At 43.2% G+C, this 20,375-nt stretch overlaps 1 protein-coding gene across 1 annotated transcript in view; it reads right to left on the bottom strand.

The window, feature by feature from the left end:
• Positions 1-251: 251 nt before the first annotated feature.
• The window catches only part of LOC105008599 (macrophage mannose receptor 1), a 53,962-nt gene continuing 33,838 nt past the window's right edge, over positions 252-20,375 (bottom strand). Inside the window, exons 24-33 of the mRNA XM_029115357.2 lie at positions 17,830-17,862; positions 17,641-17,734; positions 16,458-16,531; positions 16,100-16,258; positions 11,255-11,420; positions 10,496-10,645; positions 10,247-10,363; positions 6,557-6,730; positions 1,893-1,919; positions 252-1,679 (exon numbers count right to left, since the gene is read on the bottom strand). Of these exons, the coding sequence (XP_028971190.2) occupies positions 1,387-1,679; positions 1,893-1,919; positions 6,557-6,730; positions 10,247-10,363; positions 10,496-10,645; positions 11,255-11,420; positions 16,100-16,258; positions 16,458-16,531; positions 17,641-17,734; positions 17,830-17,862 (1,287 nt within the window). The 3' untranslated portion in view covers positions 252-1,386. The remainder of the gene's footprint in view (positions 1,680-1,892; positions 1,920-6,556; positions 6,731-10,246; positions 10,364-10,495; positions 10,646-11,254; positions 11,421-16,099; positions 16,259-16,457; positions 16,532-17,640; positions 17,735-17,829; positions 17,863-20,375) is intronic.

Below are 20,375 nucleotides of genomic sequence, written 5' to 3'. Positions count from 1 at the left end.
ATCACAGTGCAGTAACTACAGAACACTGTTATGGCAGGAACGACCTGTAACTCTAACAACACATTTAATGTTTGGGAAAGACTGTTAGTAATGTAAGTTGTGACTTTATGAACAATGACCAACGCATGAACGTGTGTGTGTGCTTGTGTGTGCTTGTGTGTGCACATTTACATTTGTGTGTGCGCCTGCATTCAGGTCCTGATGTCTGACTGAGAGAACAGGAAAGGCCAGCATCTCAAATTAGCACTGTAATCATTATATCTGAAACAGCCAAAGCTAAAAACAGGAAATAGCTAGCTGACTTCCTGTTGGATGATTGTTTTATTTATTTAATCGCTTTTATATAACCAGTTCTGTTTTATATACATTCTTGAGGCCTCAAAACCAGAAAATTAGAAATGTGTGTAAAAAACTCAACAAAGAATCTAGAAAGGAAAAAGAGGAATAAAGGGGAAAAAATAATTCAGAGTGGAATGTGGGCGTGAGTTGACCATGAGGTTTATAGGGTAATTTAGTAGTCACTTAGCGGCCCACAGTGGCCGAGCTGGGTATTACAGTCAGAACACTCACCAGACAGGTATATCGGCCATGAAAATAAACCACACATTGCAGCTCAGTTGAATATACTGGACTAATTATAATAAATAGAAAATGCAGGTACATTTTGGGTAAAAAGAACAACAACATAAACATACCGCCTTTAAACTTAAAATGAATTAGCTTTTTGCTAAAATGCTGCAGAAACATTTCCAAAACATCCATAAAATTCCATCTTGTTGTTTTAAGGTCTTTACAAAACAATCTACATTCTGTAAATCACTGTGGAACATCTGACAGGTGATGAGAACAAGCCTGTGTCTCTTGACAGGAAAGACATGATCCTGTGAACTCATCTCATGAAAACACTGCATCTGGACAATATTATATGCAGACTATTTTCCGTGACATTACTTGTAATAAAATCCCATATTTGGACACATCAAAATACATGAAAGTTAAATTAATTGGTGGCTTACATAGATTACACAGATTAGATTAATACATGAATGGGACGTGTCCAAACCCACTCCAAACATCACCTATCTGACTGCCCTTGACTCCCTCCTAGACTCAGAGTTATCAAAAGGGAAATATCCACATCTACAACAATAAATGAAGTTTATAAGATATAATGTCCATCCCATCAGATACAGTTAGTCAAACCACACTGTCCTCCCTTATCACCATCCTCCTATCACAGAGTAATCATAGACTGAGGCTCCTCCCTTATCACCATCCTCCTATCACAGAGTAATCATAGACTGAGGCTCCTCCCTTATCACCATCCTCCTATCACAGAGTAATCATAGACTGAGGCTCCTCCCTTATGTCATCACCATCCTCCTATCACAGAGTAATCATAGACTGTGGCTCCTCCTCCATGTGGTCAACCAGTTGGCTACGGTCGACTGTGTTGGTGTTGACCAGGTCGTCCTTGTTGACCGGCTCACTGTAAAGGGGGTTGTTGAAGGCTCTCCATCCTGGGTGGAAGACCAGGGGTTTACTGAAGGAGGGCAGGGGACGACCGGTGTTCTTGTAGAGGCATGCAGCTGTGAGTCCCATCAGACAGAATGCAGCCATCACCACCACCACAGCCAGACCATAATACACACGCTTCTGACCTAATTCCTTAAAGGATCCTGGATGACAGGGATACATTGTACAATAAGGAGACGAGTTGATTGGTTAACAGACTGGTTAATAGACTGATTATTATGTATATGTGGAAACATTGAAATGTATGTGGTTTGACTGACAATATTAATTGACTGATAATACACTATGGATGAATGGATGAATTAATGGGTTCATCACTAAACTGATTATTTGATTGACAACTTTTCACAACTTACCATGAGTTGGTGGTGTTTCCGGTAAAACTGGAGGAAAAGAGAAGATTAAATAAAGATTATCAATAAATGAGATGGTGCCAATCTATTACATTATCTCAATATGTAAAAGATGTCTTCATCTATGTTTTCTTTTCATACAGTTTTATTGCCATGGATATGTTCTCTTCGGATGGAGTAAGATAAGAATGTGTGTGGATAATTATTTTATTCCTGGTTCATTAGTGGGTCTTTGTTCCTCCTGGTGCAGGACAATGCCCGGCCTTATGTGGCCAGAGTGTGTAGACAGTTCCAGGATGACGAAGGCATTGATGCCATTGACTGGCCCTCAGGTTTCCCAGACCTGAATCGAGAACCTCTTTGACATTATATATCGGTGCATCCAACACTGCCAAGTTGAGCCCACAGATTGTCCAGTAGTTCACTGATGCCCTGATCCAGGTCTGGGAGGAGATCGCCCAGGACACCATCCGCCGTCTCATCAGGAGCATGGCCAGACGTTGTCAGGACTGCATACAGGAATGTGGGGTCATACACACTACTGAGTCACATTATGAGTTGCTTTGATGAAATTCACGCAAGTTGGAATTTCAACTGTTTACTTTGATTTTTCTGGTGTGAGTTTGAATCCAGCCCTAAGTTGGTTGTTGATTTTGATTTCCATTGAACATTGTTATGTCATTTTGTTGTCAACAAATTACACAATCTACAGTAAAGATTTTGATACTTACTGTAATAAGCTTTCCCTTATTTATTTTTTTAGCAGTGTATTATGTTTGTTAATTATTGTTTGTTGTTATTATATTGATTCATTTGGACACTTGAAAACAAGACGGTGCATCTCAAGAGTTTTTATATTTCAAAATTTCAAGTTAATAAATAAATCGGAAGGCAAAGCTCTCCATATACCGGTCAATTTTCCTTCCTACCCTCACCTATGGTCATGAAGGCTGGGTCATGACCGAAAAACTAGATTGCGAGTACAAGCGGCTGAAATGGGTTTTCTCAGAAGGGTGGCTGGCTTCTCCCTTAGGGAGCCGCTGCTCCTTTGCGTCGAAAGGAGCCAGTTGAGGTGGTTCGGGCATCTGGTAAGGATGCCCCCAGGACGTCTCCCTAGGGAGGTGTTCCAGGCAGGTCCAGCTGGGAGGAGACCTCGGGGTAGGCCCAGGACCAGGTGGAGAGATTATATTTCGACACTGGCCTGGGAACGCCTCGGGATCCCCCAGTCAGAGCTGGCAAATGTGGCTCTCGAAAGGGAAGTTTGAGGTCCCCTGCTGGAGCTGCTGCCCCTGCGACCCGATACGGATAAGCGGATGAAGATGAGATGAAGTTAATAAATAATAACACTGAATCTCCTAAACGTCTCTAACACTGAAGGAATTTTATGTGAGTGTATTTCTCACTACATTATGATACAAATCTGAATGTAATGCTTGTATATATATCAAAACAAATATACAGTCACTGGCCACTTCATTAGGTACACCTTGCTGGGTTGGACCCCCTTTTGCCTTCACAACTGCCTTCATTTTTCATGGAATGGATTCAATAAGGTTCTGGAAACATTCCACAGAGATTTTGGCCCATATCGACTTTATAGTATCACACAGTTGCTGCAGATTTATCAGCTGCACATCCATGATCTGAATCTCCCGTTCCACCACATCCATGATGTGAATCTCCAGTTCCACCACATCCATGATGTAAATCTCCTGTTCCACCAGATCCATGATGTGAATCTCCCGATCCACCACATCCATGATGTGAATCTCCCGTTCCACCACATCCATGATGTGAATCTCCCGTTCCACCACATCCATGATGTGAATCTCCTGTTCCACCAGATCCATTATGTGAATCTCCCGTTCCACCACATCCATGATGTGAATCTCCCGTTTGAACCAGATCCATGATGTGAATCTCCCGTTCCACCACATCCATGATGTGAATCTCCCGTTCCACCACATCCATGATGTAAATCTCCCGTTCCACCACATCCATGATGTGAATCTCCCGTTCGAACCAGATCCATTATGTGAATCTCCCGTTCCACCAGATCCATGATGTGAATCTCCCGTTCCACCACATCCATGATGTGAATCTCCCGTTCCACCACATCCATGATGTGAATCTCCTGTTCGAACCAGATCCATTATGTGAATCTCCCGTTCCACCACATCCATGATGTGAATCTCCCGTTCCACCACATCCATGATGTGAATCTCCCGTTCCACCACATCCATGATGTGAATCTCCCGTTCCACCACATCCATGATGTGAATCTCCTGTTCCACCACATCCATGATGTGAATCTCCCGTTCCACCACATCCATGATGTGAATCTCCCGTTCCACTACATCCATGATGTGAATCTCCCGTTCGAACCAGATCCATTATGTGAATCTCCCGTTCCACCAGATCCATGATGTGAATCTCCCGTTCCACCACATCCATGATGTGAATCTCCCGTTCCACCACATCCATGATGTGAATCTCCCGTTCGAACCAGATCCATTATGTGAATCTCCCGTTCCACCACATCCATGATGTGAATCTCCCGTTCCACCACATCCATGATGTGAATCTCCCGTTCCACCACATCCATGATGTGAATCTCCCGTTCCACCACATCCATGATGTGAATCTCCTGTTCCACCACATCCATGATGTGAATCTCCCGTTCCACCACATCCATGATGTGAATCTCCCGTTCCACTACATCCATGATGTGAATCTCCCGTTCGAACCAGATCCATTATGTGAATCTCCCGTTCCACCACATCCATGATGTGAATCTCCCGTTTGAACCAGATCCATTATGTGAATCTCCCGTTCCACCACATCCATGATGTGAATCCTCCGATCCACCACATCCATGATGTGAATCTCCCGTTCCACCACATCCATGATGTGAATCTCCAGTTCCACCACATCCATGATGTGAATCTCCCGTTCCACCACATCCATGATGTGAATCTCCCGTTCCACCACATCCATGATGTGAATCTCCCGTTCCACCACATCCATGATGTGAATCTCCCGTTCGAACCAGATCCATTATGTGAATCTCCCGTTCCACCACATCCATGATGTGAATCTCCCGTTCCACCACATCCATGATGTGAATCTCCCGTTCCACCACATCCATGATGTGAATCTCCCGTTCGAACCAGATCCATGATGTGAATCTCCCGTTCCACCAGATCCATGATGTGAATCTCCCGTTCCACCACATCCATGATGTGAATCTCCCGTTCGAACCAGATCCATGATGTGAATCTCCCGTTCCACCAGATCCATGATGTGAATCTCCCGTTCCACCACATCCATGATGTGAATCTCCCGTTCCACCACATCCATGATGTGAATCTCCAGGTACACTACCATTTCAGGCCATTTCAGTACAGCAAACTCATTGAGAAACCAATTTGAGAGGATGTGAGGTTTGTGACATGGTGCTTTATCCTGCTGGAAGTAGCCATTAAAATATGGGTACACTGTGGTCATAAAGGATGGGCATGGTCTGCAACAATACTCAGGTAGGCTGTGGTGTTTAAACAATGCTCTGTTGGTACTAAGTGGCCCAAAATGTGCCAAGAAAATATCCCTCTCACCATGACACCACCAGCAACCTGAACCGGTGATGCAAGGCAGGATGGATCCCTGCTTACATGTTGTTAATGTCAAATACTGACTAACATCTGAATGTCACAGCAGAAATCGAGAATCATCAGACCAGGCAAAAAAATAATATTTTATTGTCCAATTTTGGTGGGTCCGTGCAAATTGTAGCCTCAATTTCCTGTTCATAGCTGACAGGAGTGGCACCCATGGGGTCTTCTGCTGCTGTAGCCCATCTGCTTCAAGGTTCTTTTTTTTCTCAGAAATGCTCTTCTGCATACCTTGGTTGTAACAAGTGTTTATTTGAGTTGATGTTGCCTTTCTATCATCTCGAACCAGTCTGATTCTCAAATGACCTCTGCCATCAACAAGGCTACAAGGCCTCTGCCACTGGATATTTTCTCTTTTTCTGACCATTCTCTGTAAACTCTAGAGATGGTTAGGTCCCAGTATCCCAGTAGATCAGCCCTTTTTGAAAAACTCAAACCAGCTCGTCTGGCACCGACAACCCTTCTTCCCCATTCTGATGCTTGGTTTGAACTTCAGCAGATCATCTTGATCATGTCTACATGCTTAAATGCATTGAGCTGCTGCCACATGAATGGCTGATTGGAGATTAGCGTTAACAAGCAGTTGAAAAGGTGTACCTGATGAATGGATGTTCATGTCATCACCAATCAAATGCATTACAGCTGAACACAACTTCTGACCACATTTCCAAATACTAGCAATTCTACCAAGAATAGAAGGTTTAGCTTTTAGAAGTCACTTCTTCTGAAACTCTGAAGGTCGATCTCTTAATATTATGCAGAAAAACATCCAAATATATCATAGTTTAACAAGAGTAACCACAATTTGAGCATATTTCAGTAAACACAATTACAGATTTGATGGATATCCACTATGTTAGATCATAGGTTTTGACTGTGATTTCAATTCACCACTGTCTGCATTAGATCAACTTATTTAGACATTGTTAAGACAGATGTGGTTCCTGACAGACAGACATAAATCAGAGGATAATTCTATCATATTTGAACTCTTACTTTTGGGTCTCTTGCAGATGTATGGTTTGTCACTCCAGATTAGTCCAGTGCTCCAGGTCCCATCAGAAGAGAGAATCCTTCCATATCCATAGATGTTTCTGAAAGAATTCCGGGGTTCTCCTTCAGCCCAGTTAGTATAGTCCAGCACGCTTTCATCCAGCCACTTCCACTGACCTGCAGTAGAGGACACCTCTGTTGTTTGCTCTGTAGTTACTTACATTCAAAAATAAATGTTATCTGTTCTTATCTTCCTAGATCTATCTGTTGCCTATCTGTTTGACACAGAAATTCAGATCCTCCTGCCTCTTCCCAGGCTCCGCCCAGGGAACCTGACAGGCACCAGCTATTAATAACTGACATGCAGAGGATCTATCTGCTACACTGGCATTCTACTGGTGTCCCCCAGGAATCCTTTCTAAGTCCCACAGGGATCAGTTCTAAGTCCTCTCCTTATCTCTCTAGACAGCAAGTTCAATGGAAATAATGCACATACTACAAGATGGTAGATAACCTTAATATTAGTCACTCTGAATAAGCATGTCTGCTAAATGGCTACAACATTAATGTAAATATTGAATACTGGCCTTGTACAAGCCCATTCATGATGTGCAAATCATTGAATCCCTATATTCACAGTACAAAGACAACATATCAAATGTTGAAACTGAGAAAAAATTCATCTTGAGAAATGTATGGCCACTTTGAATTTGATGCCAGCAGAATGCTGAGACAGGGGCAACAAAAACTGGAAAAGTTGTGTGATGTTAAACAAACCCTGGAATATGTCACAACTAATTAGGTCAATTGGCAACAGGTCAGTAACATGATTGGATAGTAAAATGTAATTCCAGTGAGGATGGGTCTGTCAGAAGTGAGAATGGGGAGGGGTTCACCACTCTGTAAAAAGACTTCACAGGCAATATTGTAAGAATTTAAGAATAATGATTCTCAATGTAAAATTGCAAAGAATTTGGGGATCTCATCACCTACGCTACATAATATCATTAAAAGATTCAGAGAATCAGGAGAAAACTCTGTATGCAAGGGACAAGTTCAAAACCCAATATTTGTAGCTGCCGTGATCTTCAGGCCCTCAGGTGACACAGCATTAAATACAGACATGATTCTGTTGTGGAAATCACTGCACGGGCTCAGGAACACTTCCAAAAACTTGTCTGTGAACACAGTACATTGCTGCATCCACAAATGCAAGTTAAAACTCTACCATGCAAAGAAGAAACCAGATATATACAGTGGGGAGAACAAGTATTTGATACACTGCCGAAGCATGTAGACGTCTGTCATTTATATCATAGGTACGCCTCAACTGTGAGAGACAGAATCTAAAACAAAAATCCAGAAAATCACAATGTATGTTTGCACTTTATTGCATGACAAAAGTATTTGATACATCAGAAAAGCAGAACTTAATATTTGGTACAGAAACCTTTGTTTGCAATTACAGAGATCAGACGTTTCCTGTAGTTCTTGACCAGGTTTGCACACACTGCAGCAGGGATTTTGGCCCACTCCTCCATACAGACCTTCTCCAGATCCTTCAGGTTTCGGGGCTGTCACTGGGCAATACGGACCTTCAGCTCCCTCCAAAGATTTTCTATTGGGTTCAGGTATGGAGACTGGCTAGGCCACTCCAGGACCTTGAGATGCTTCTTACGGAGCCACTCCTTAGTTGCCCTGGCTGTGTGTTTCGGGTCGTCATGCTGGAAGACCCAGCCACGACACATCTTCAATGCTCTTACTGAGGGAAGGAGGTTGTTGGCCAAGATCTCGTGATACATGGCCCCATCCATCCTCCCCTCAATACGGTGCAGTCGTCCTGTCCCCTTTGCAGAAAAGTATCCCCAAATAATGATGTTTCCACCTCCATGCTTTACGGTTGGGATGGTGTTTTTGGGGTTGTATTCATCCTTCTTCTTCCTCCAAACACAGCGAGTGGAGATTAGACCAAAAAGCTCTATTTTTGTCTCATCAGACTGAATGACCTTCTCCCAATTCTCCTCTGGATCATCCAGATGGTCATTGGCAAACTTCAGATGGGCCTGGACATGCGCTGGCTTGAGCCGGGGGAACTTGCGCTGCAGGATTTTAATCCATGACGGCGTAGTGTGTTAGTAATGGTTTTCTTTGAGACTGTGGTCCCAGCTCTCTTCAGGTCATTGGCCAAGTGTATTTTATACAGGTAACAAGTTCAAACAGGGACAGTTAATACAGGAAATGAGTGGAGAACAGGAGGGCTTCTTAAAGAAAAACTAACAGGTCTGTGAGAGCCGGAATTCTTACTGGTTGGTAGGTGATCAAATACTTATGTCATGCAATAAAATGCTAATTAATTATTAAAAGATCATTCAATGTGATTTTCTGGATTTTTGTTTTAGATTCGGTCTCTCACAGGTGAAGTGTACCTATGCTAAAAATTACAGACCTCTACATGCTTTGTAAGTAGGAAAACCTGCAAAATCGGCAGTGTATCAAATACTTGTTCTCCCCACTGAATATGAGCCAGAAGGGTTATATATTCAGTTAAGCCCAAAAGTATTCATATCCATGCCAAATTTTGAGCTATTGTGAATTTTTATTTGACCAATAGGTTTCTTCAGGCTGGAAATTACATAAACACGTGGCAAAACATGGTAAGACATTGTGCTGGAGATTAATAATGGAACTATTCCTTTTTTTTTTTAAATCTTTTACGAAAAATGTCATGTCCAACATTATTCATACCCCTTGAAATGTTTTAGAAAATGCAAGTTTCTATACCATTTAAAATGGTCTTGTAATTTCGACCAGGAGAGAGCATTCTAATTACCTATAAATTGAGAACAGTTGAACAGCAGTAGTTCTCTAGTCAGTAACTAGTCAACTGCAAGTCATGGCTAAAAACAGAAATAGTTACGTTAATCATTTGCATCTCTAGCACAATGTCTTACCGGGTTCTGTCATTTGTTTATGTCATTTCCAGCCAGAAGAAACTTATTGGTCAAAAATCACTATGGCTCAAAATCGAAGGATTAATAGTTAGCGAGGTGTGTTTTGTACAGGTATATAGAAGAATTAATAGTTCCCTAGGTGTGTTTTGTACAGGTAAATAGAAGGATTAATAGTTACCGAGGTGTGTTTTGTACAGGCCTATAGAAAGGATTAATAGTTACCTAGGTGTGTTTTGTACAGGCCTATAGAAAGGATTAATAGTTACCTAGGTGTGTTTTGTACAGGTAAATAGAAGGATTAATAGTTACCGAGGTGTGTTTTGTACAGGCCTATAGAAAGGATTAATAGTTACCTAGGTGTGTGTTGTACAGGCCTATAGAAAGGATTAATAGTTACCTAGGTGTGTTTTGTACAGGTATATAGAAGGATTAATAGTTACCGAGGTGTGTTTTGTACAGGTATATAGAAGGATTAATAGTTACCTAGGTGTGTTTTGTACAGGTATATAGAAGGATTAATAGTTACCTAGGTGTGTGTTGTACAGGCCTATAGAAAGGATTAATAGTTACCTAGGTGTGTTTTGTACAGGTATATAGAAGGATTAATAGTTACCTAGGTGTGTTTTGTACAGGTATATAGAAGGATTAATAGTTACCTAGGTGTGTTTTGTACAGGTATATAGAAGGATTAATAGTTACCTAGGTGTGTTTTGTACAGGTATATAGAAGGATTAATAGTTACCGAGGTGTGTTTTGTACAGTCCTATCCAAAAGGAGGGGTGGCTGTCTTTCAGAAACTCCAGGTTTTTCTTTATGAAGTTAAATTCTACAGGGTCTTCAATGCTCACCAGGGTCGCCCCTTTGAACACACAAACACAACATTTTTATTATAGCTGTTTCATTTGCTTTCCCCATCAAAACAACTTAGCAGAATTACAAGTCCATAACAGGGTTCCATTTCTGGTTCACAGCGTTGGTCTGAAGTTCCTACCTTTCCTCAAACAGCTGGTGGAGGCATCCGTCCACTCCATGTTGTCAGTGAAAAAGCTGTAACAGTGTCCTCTGAAGGGCAACCAACCGGTCTCATCATCGTCCTGGTAACACTCCCCTGGGTACTGGGGTGGGGGGGTGGGCGGGATGTCTGTTGGGGAGAACCGACCAATACGATTACAGTAATGGACAGTGATCAACCAATAGGATGACCTCTCTATGAGGAAGCAGCTAGATGGATTGAAAAACTACACCCATCCTTTTCACTGTAAATCCCACACTGGGGTAGGTGACTGTCTCACCTGTTGACTGTTTAAACACACTGGGGTAGGTGACTGTCTCACCTGTTGACTGTCTCACCTGTTGACTGTTTAAACACACTGGGGTAGGTGACTGTCTCACCTGTTGACTGTTTACACACACTGGGGTAGGTGACTGTCTCACCTGTTGACTGTTTAAACATACTGGGGTAGGTGACTGTCTCACCTGTTGACTGTCTCACCTGTTGACTGTCTCACCTGTTGACTGTTTACACACACTGGGGTAGGTGACTGTCTCACCTGTTGACTGTTTAAACATACTGGGGTAGGTGACTGTCTCACCTGTTGACTGTCTCACCTGTTGACTGTCTCACCTGTTGACTGTTTACACACACTGGGGTAGGTGACTGTCTCACCTGTTGACTGTTTAAACACACTGGGGTAGGTGACTGTCTCACCTGTTGACTGTTTACACACACTGGGGTAGGTGACTGTCTCACCTGTTGACTGTTTACACACACTGGGGTAGGTGTGGTTACAGAGGGATGTCTTCCAGGTGCCGTCTACATCCAGGTAGACACAGGGTCGGTCTCTGCTGGGCTCATTCTTGGCCCATTGAACCATGTTCAGGTGCCAGCCGTCGATCCACCTGAAGTAGCCTTGTGTCTGGAACAAGAAGTTGAAAACCTGTCAGCTGGCTCCTGTAACTGACAGAGAACACTAGTCTTTCCTGAGATTCTGAGAAAGATTCATGTCACCCTGCAAAAACAAATCAGAAACATAAGATCAAAGGGTTAACAGTTTGTGGTGTGATTCCCTAAACAACCCAGTCAGTCCCTCTATCTGTAGTTACAGTGTCCTGGTTTATACCCAGTCAGTCCCTCTATCTATAGTTACAGTGTCCTGGTTTAAACCCAGTCATCCCCATTATCTATAGTAACAGTGTTCTGGTTTAAACCCAGTCAGTCCCACTATCTACAGTAACAGTGTCCTGGTTTAAGTTCAGTCAGTCCATCTATCTATAGTTACAGTGTCCTGGTTTAAACCCAGTCATCCCCATTATCTATAGTAACAGTGTTCTGGTTTAAACCCAGTCAGTCCCACTATCTACAGTAACAGTGTCCTGGTTTAAGTTCAGTCAGTCCATCTATCTATAGTTACAGTGTCCTGGTTTAAACCCAGTCATCCCCATTATCTATAGTAACAGTGTTCTGGTTTAAACCCAGTCAGTCCCACTATCTATAGTAACAGTGTTCTGGTTTAAACCCAGTCAGTCCCACTATCTATAGTAACAGTGTTCTGGTTTAAACCCAGTCAGTCCCACTATCTATAGTAACAGTGTCCTGGTTTAAAACCAGTCCCACTATCTATAGTAACAGTGTCCTGGTTTAAACCCAGTCCCTCTATCTACAGTAACAGTGTCCTGGTTTAAACCCAGTCCCTCTATCTACAGTAACAGTGTTGGTTAAGAGGAGTCTGTTTCACCAAGTGATTTAGTGGTAAATCAACAGGTGGGTAAAAAGTGCTTATCAACATTAGTGTTGAATTAAGTAACATTTCCACTGCTGTCAATATATTTCCCTACATGTTTTTCCACTGTAGTCAGCTGATCCACTGGTTTAACCTGATTAGAAACTTGGTTCTGTACCTCATCCTTATTGAGTCCAATCCATACTGGTTAAACCTGATTAGTCAGCTACTTTTTCCCTCATCTTTATTGAGTCCTGTTGGGTAAATTTGTAATATAGTATGCATTTATCAATATTAACTAGAGAATTGTGCTTACATGACTAATCTTTGATGAACCTTTGTGAGGACCTTAATGTCACCAATAGATAAAGGTTTGTGTAAGAACTGACATTTACTAAATGCTGATGTTGTTTCCTATTATTTGCTGGCTTTAAGCAAAAAGGTTACTAAGAGTAGAAATGACCAGACGAACTGTCTGATGAACTGTCTGATGAACATTCTAGAATAATAGAGCTGTGGTGAAGGGTGATAACAATTACATATACTTGTTCTTGTTTCATTCACGTGTTTCCTGTTTTCCATGTATTTTGTCAAGTAGAAATAGGTCAGACAAAGGGCAACCCCAGATGTCACACTAAAACAGTCTTAGCACATGTGTAACCAATACGAAGGAAGAGAAATAGGACAGGGCGGGACAAGGAAGTATTCAGATTTGTCTACTGACAAGTAGAAAATGTATGTGTTTTCCAATTGTATCAGAGCTCTCCGAATAAATGCTTAAGACCAGTTCACGATTTCCACTGTTTCATTGGGTTCTTTTGATTTACAACTAACAAGTTCCTATGAACCTGAGGGCTGTGTTGTCCAGGTCTTAGTGCTCCTGGTAGGGTTTCCCATAGCAAAGTGGTCTCAGGGGAGGAGCCAGACTAAGAATGGCTAAAAAAAAACCTATGTGCAAACGAGGAAGAGGAGGAGTTACCCTGCCCGGAGGAAGCCCGGGACCCCCGTCTGGAGCCAGGCCCAGAGGGAGGGCTCGCCAGCGAGTGCTTGGTGGCCGGGTTTGCCACGGAGCCTGGTCGGGCATAGCCCAAAAAAACAACGTGGCACCCCCCTCTCCATCCTATGGGCCCACCACTCATGGGAGGAACCGCTGGGGTCGGGTGCGCTGCCATTTGGGCAGTGAAGGCCAGGGGCCTCGACGGACCAGACCCGGGCGGCAGGGGCTGGCTCTGGGGACGTGGAACGTCACCTCTCTGTGGGGGAAGGAGCTGGAACTTGTGAGGGAGGTGGAGCGCTATCAGTTAGATCTGGTGGGGCTTACATCCACACACAGTCTCGGTTCTGGAACCATACTCCTGGATAGGGGATGGACTTTATTCTTCTCTGGACTTGCCCAGGGTGTGAGGTGCCGGGCGGGGGTTGTGATATTCACAAGCCCTGCAGCTGAGTGCCTCTATGTTGGAGTTTACCCCAGTGGATGAGAGGGTCGCCTCCCTATGCCTACGGGTTGTGGGGGGGGGGGGAATCTCTGACTTTTGTTTGTGCATATGCCCTGAACAGCAGTACAGAGTATTTGGCCATCTTGGAGACCCTGAATGGAGTCCTGTATGGGGCTCCAGTAGGGGACTCCATAATTCTGCTGGGGGACTTCAACACACACGTGGGCAATGATGGAGACACCTGGAGAGGCGTGATAGGGAGGAACGGCCTCCCTGATCTGAACTGGAGTGGTCGTTTGTTGTTAGAGTTCTGTGCTAGTCATGGATTATCTATAACGATCACCATGTTCGAACATAAGGATGCTCATAAGTGTACGTGTTACCAGAGCACCCTAGGCCGAAGGTCGATGATTGATTTTGTGATCGTGTCATTGGAGGCCGCATGTTTTGGACACTCTGGTAAAGACAGGGGCGGAACTGTCAACCGATCACCATCTGGTGGTGAGTTGGGTCAGGGGTGGGGGAAAGCTCTGGACAGACCGGGAAAACCCAAACGGGTAGTGCGGGTGAACTGGGAATGCCTGGAGGAGGCCCCTGTCCGAAAGATCTTCAACTCACACCTCCGGCTGAGCTTTTCTGGCATCCCTGTGGAGGTTGTGGGCATTGAACCTGAGTGGTCGATGTACAAAACCTCCATTGCCGAAGCTGCGGCGGGGAGCTGTGGTCTAAAGGTCTTAGGTGCATCAAGGGGCGGTAACCCTTGAACACCCTGGTGGACACCGGTGGTCAGGGAAGCCGTCCGACTGAAGGAGGCCTTCCGGGATATGTTATCCCAGAGGACTCCGGAGACGGTTGAAGTGTACCAACAGACCCGAAGGGCTGCGACCTCTGCTGTGAAAGAGGCAAAACAGCAGGTGTGGGAGGAGTTTGGGGAAGCCATGGAGAAGGACTTTCGGTCGGCACCAAGGTATTTCTGGAAAACCGTCCGCCACCTCATGAGGGGAAAACGGGGAACTATCCAAGCTGTGTACAGTAAGGATGGGACACTGTGAAAGAGGCAAAACAGCAGGTGTTGACCTCAACTGAGGAGGTAATTGGGCGATGGAAGGAACACTTTGAGGAACTCCTAAATCCCACTAACACACCCTCTTTAGTGGAGGCAGAGCTGGAGGCTGATGGGGAAGCATCGTCAATCTCCATGGCAGAAGTCACTGAGGTAGTCAAACAAATCCACAGTGGCAAAGCTCCAGGCATTGACGAAATCCGTCCAGAAATGTTGAAAGCTTTGGAGGGGATGTCTTGGATGACACGCCTCTTCAACATTGGGTGGGAGTCGGGGAAAGTGCCTAAGGAGTGGTGGACCGGGGTGGTGGTTCCCCTGTTCAAATAGGGGGACCAGAGTGTGTGTGCCAATTACAGGGGTATCACACTTCTCAGCCTTCCAGGGAAAGTCTACACATAGGTACTGGAAAGGAGGGTTCGGCAGATTGCGGATTTTTGCGGATGATGTGGTCCTGATGGCATCATTGGTCTGTGACCTTCAGCACTCAGTGGACCACAGCCGAGTGCGAATCGGTTGGGATGAGGATTAGTACCTCTAAATCTGAGGCCATGGTTCTTAGCAGGGAACCGATGGAGTGCCAACTCCGGGTAGGGAACGAGGCGTTACCCCAAGTAAAGGAGTTTAAGTATCTCGGGGTCTTGTTCGCGAGTGAGGGGACAATGGAGCGGGAGATTGACCGAAGAATTGGAGCAGCGGGGGCGGTATTGCATTCACTTAACTGCACCGTTGTGACGAAAAGAGAGCTGAGTCGGAAGGCAAAGCTCTCGATATACCGGTAAATTTGCATTCCTACCCTCACCTATGGTCATGAAGGCTGGGTCATGACCGAAAAGAACAAGATCACGAGTACAAGTGGCTGAAATGGGTTTTCTCAGAAGGGTGGCTGGCTTCTCCCTTAGGGATAGGGTGAGAAGCTCAGCCATCCGTGAGGAACTCAGAGTAGAGCCGCTGCTCCTTTGCATCGAAAGGAGCCAGTTGAGGTGGTTCGGGCTTCTGGTAAGGATGCCCCCAGGACGTCTAACCTAGGGAGGTGTTCCAGGCACGTCCAGCTGGGAGAAGACCTCGGGGTAGGTCCAGGACTAGGTGGAGAGATTATATTTAGAACGCCTCGGGATCCCCCAGTCAGAGCTGGCAAATGTGGCTCGGGAAAGGGAAGTTTGGGGTCCCCTGCTGGAGCTGCTGCCCCCGCAACCTGATTCCGGATAAGCGGATGAAGATGAGATGAGATGAAGTCAGAGCCTTACAACCTCTGACTAGTGATTTTGAAGTCCAATCCACACTGGTTAAAACTGATTAGACAGCTGGTTCTGTACCTCATCCTTATTGAGTCCAATCCACACGGGTTAAACCTCATTAGAAAGCTGGTTCTGTACCTCATCCTTATTGAGTCCAATCCACACTGGTGTCTCCAGCTTCAGAGCCTGCAGCTCCAGGTAGGCTGCTGACAGTTCATCCAGGGTGCTGGCCAGCTGGCCCTGCTCAGTCTCACACTGGACCCGGGCCTCCGACCATGTCATGTTCTGTAGCAGGACCTTGTAGAGTCATATCATTAGTGAGATGGGACATTGATGTTGCTGCATTATCATACATTTACATAATATTACATTTGTACATTTACAACATTATATCAATAGTAAATTGTTGCTTTGTTATACACTGTCTAGAATTAGAACACTATTCACAGATGTAGAACTTGTCCAACTCTCTAAGTACAGAATGTGTCTCTGGTACCTTGTAGGAGTCATTGCCGACCTTCATCCAGCTTCTGGGAAACACAGTTGGGGCTGGGACTGAGATGCCAGGGTCTAGGAGGGCAGAGAAAAAGAGACACATCACAACTCAATAATAAAAATAAGAAGAATAATGAGAAGACCATGAAGAGGAATCCAAATGAAAATAAGAATATGAAGTCCACAAAGATAAATAGGAATAAATGGAAGACAGAATGAATATGAAGACAAATACGAAGAAATAAGAACCAGAAGGAGACATGTATTACAATAAGAATATGAAGACAAATATGAAGAAGAAAGAAACAGAAGGAGACATGTATTACAATAAGAATATGAAGACAAATATGAAGAACCAGAAGGAGACATGAATTACAATAATAATATGAAGACAAATACGAAGAAGAAAGAACCAAAAGGAGACATGTATTACAATAAGAATATGAAGAAGAAAGAACCAAAAGGAGACATGTATTACAATAAGAATATGAAGGCAAATATGAGGAAGAAAGAACCAGAAGGAGACATGTATTACAATAAGAATATGAAGACAAATATGAAAAACCAGAAGGAGACATGAATTACAATAATAATATGAAGACAAATATGAAGAAGAAAGAACCAAAAGGAGACATGTATTACAATAAGAATATGAAGTCAAATATGAAGAAGAAAGAACCAGAAGGAGACATGTATTACAATAAGAATATGAAGAAGAAAGAACCAGAAGGAGACATGTATTACAATAAGAATATGAAGAAGAAAGAACCAGAAGGAGACATGTATTACAATAATAATATGAAGAAGAAAGAACCAGAAGGAGACATGTATTACAATAAGAATATGAAGAAGAAAGAACCAGAAGGAGACATGTATTACAATAATAATCTGAAGAAGAAAGAACCAGAAGGAGACAAGTATTACAATAATAATCTGAAGAAGAAAGAACCAGAAGGAGACATGTATTACAATAATAATATGAAGAAGAAAGAACCAGAAGGAGACATGTATTACAATAATAATATGAAGAAGAAAGAACCAGAAGGAGACATGTATTACAATAATAATATGAAGAAGAAAGAACCAGAAGGAGACATGTATTACAATAATAATATGAAGAAGAAAGAACCAGAAGGAGACATGTATTACAATAAGAATATGGAGGAGAATAATAATCTTCTCACCAACTTTGCGTTGACAAATGAAGCCGTGTGTGTCATTGCAGGATATGAGTTTCCATTTTCCCAAGATGGAGTGGGAGCTAGACATCACAGCACACTAGGAAATTATGAATAGAAAATAGTATTTAAATTCCATTATATCAATCCTTTTTTGTTATTAAAATGTATTGTTGAAGTTTAACTTAATTGTACCTGACTGGACGGATAATAATTCTGTTCCCACATCTAAAATAAAAAGAACTGATCAGTTGTGTCTTTTGTTAAGACATCACTCTTACCACTTGGACAATTAAATATAAAATGTAATGGTTTTACATTGGAGGTATTTAGAGGTATAACATGTTAAATCTCAAAGGATACACTAAGTATTGAGATTATTATGTGTGTCTATGAACTGTGTGTGTGTGTGTGTGTGTGTCTATGAACTGTGTGTGTGTGTGTGTGTCTATGAACTGTGTGTGTGTGTCTATGAACTGTGTATGTGTTTGTGTCTATGAACTGTGTGTGTGTGTGTGTGTCTATGAACTGTGTCTGTGTGTGTGTGTCTATGAACTGTGTCTGTGTGTGTGTGTGTGTCTATGAACTGTGTCTGTGTGTGTGTGTGTGTCTATGAACTGTGTGTGTGTGTGTCTATGAACTGTGTATGTGTGTGTGTGTGTCTATGAACTGTGTCTGTGTGTGTGTGTCTATGAACTGTGTGTGTGTGTGTCTATGAACTGTGTCTGTGTGTGTGTGTGTGTCTATGAACTGTGTCTGTGTGTGTGTGTGTGTCTATGAACTGTGTGTGTGTGTTTGTGTGTGTGTCTATGAACTGTGTGTGTGTGTGTGTGTGTCTATGAACTGTGTATGTGTGTGTGTGTGTGTGTGTGTGTCTATGAACTGTGTCTGTGTGTGTGTGTTTGAGTATATCTGTGATAGTATTAACATACAGTTAGGTCCGGAAATAATTGATCAATGACACCAGTTGTGTTATTTTGGCTGTTTAACAAAATATATTAAAGTTACAGTTAGATAATGAATATGGGCTTACTGTGCAGTCCCTCAGCTTTAATTTGAGGGTATTCACATCCAAATTGGAGGAAGGGTTTAGGAATTACAACTCTTTAATATGTAGCCCCATCTTTTTCAAGTGACCAAAAGTAATTGGACAATTGACTCAAAAACTGTTTCATGGACAGGTGTGGGCTGTTCCTTCATTATTTTTTCATCAGTTAAGCAGGAAAAAGATCGGGAGTTGATTCCAGGTGTGGCATTAACATTTGGAAGCTGTTGCTGTGAACCCACAACATGTGGTCAAAGGAGCTCTCAATGCAAGTGAAACAAGCCATCCTTAGGCTGCAAAAAAAATCAATCAGAGAGAAAGCAGGAACATTAGGGGGGTTGCAGTTGGTGGGTGTCCCTTTGGTTGATGCCTGGCAATGTGGGTGGATTGATTTCCTGCCTGTTGGGCCCTGTCCGGGGCCTCCCCTGGGTAGGGCCACAGTGTCACCGGACCCCCCCGTCTCAGTTCCAAGGTGTTACAATGCTATATTATTGTGCTGGGGCATATCAGGAATGCACTAATAACTTTTCTCAGTCTCCTCTAGTTTTAAATTTTAGGAGGAGATGAGGTCCTGGTCCACACCTGCGGATTACCTGGTTTGGGGGGCCATTGCTGTCCCTGTACTTGTCCACCTGGTCATATTTCTGACCTAGTCTAAAATCAAATAGACTCTGGATTTAGCCCAGAGAAATTTATTATTCCAGTTGGACTCTTAATATCTCACCCGGCACAGCCAGAAGAGGACTGTTCACCCCTCTGAGCCTGGGTCCTCTCTAGGTTTCTTCCTAAAATTCAACCTTAGGGAGTTTTTCCTAGCCACTGAAATTCAACACTATTGTTGTTTGCTCCTTGGGGTTTAAGGCCAGGTGTCTCTGTAAGGCACTTTGTGACAACTGCTGTTGTAAAAAGCGCTTTATAAATACATTTGATTGATTAGGAGTGGCCAAATCAACAGTTTGGTACATTCTGAGAAAAATAGAATGCACTGGTGAGCTCTGCAACACAAAAAGCCCTGGACTTCACAGAAGACAACAGTGGTGGATGATTGTAGGATCCTTTCCATGGTAATGTAATACCCCTTCACCACATCCAGCCAAATGAAGAACACTCTCCAGGTGGTAGGCATATCATTATCCAAGTCTATCATAAAGACTTCATGCGAGCAAATACAGAGTGTTCAGTCCAGTCCTGGAACAGCATTCTTTGGACAGGTGAAACTAACATCAACCTGTACCAGAATGATGGGAAGAAAGTAGTATGTAGAAGGTTTGGAACGGCTCATGATCCGAAGCATACCACACCATCTGTAAAACACAGCGGAGGCAGTGTGATGGCATGGGCATGCATGGCTTCCAATGGCACTGGGTCACTAGTGTTTGTTGATGATGTGGCAGAAGACAGAAGCAGCCAGATGAATTCTGAAGTGCATGTGGAAAATACTATCTGCTCAGATTTGGCAAAGTTGATTGGACGGCGCTTCACTTTACAGATAAACAATGACCCAAAACATACTCTGAAAGCAACCCAGGAGTATTTTAAGGCAAAGAAGTGGAATATTCTGCAATGGCTGAGTTAATCACCTGATCTTAACTCGATTAAGTATGCATTTCACTTACTGAAAACAAAACTTAAAGAAGAAAGACCCACAAACAAACAAACAACAACTGAACACAGCTGCAGTACAGGCCTGGCAAAG

Source organism: Esox lucius, chromosome 3 (assembly GCF_011004845.1).
Source record: "Esox lucius isolate fEsoLuc1 chromosome 3, fEsoLuc1.pri, whole genome shotgun sequence".
NCBI classification, from domain to species: Eukaryota; Metazoa; Chordata; class Actinopteri; order Esociformes; family Esocidae; genus Esox; species Esox lucius.
The sequence above is the reverse complement of the archived record's forward strand: the minus strand, read 5'-3'. Positions and strand labels throughout refer to the sequence as shown.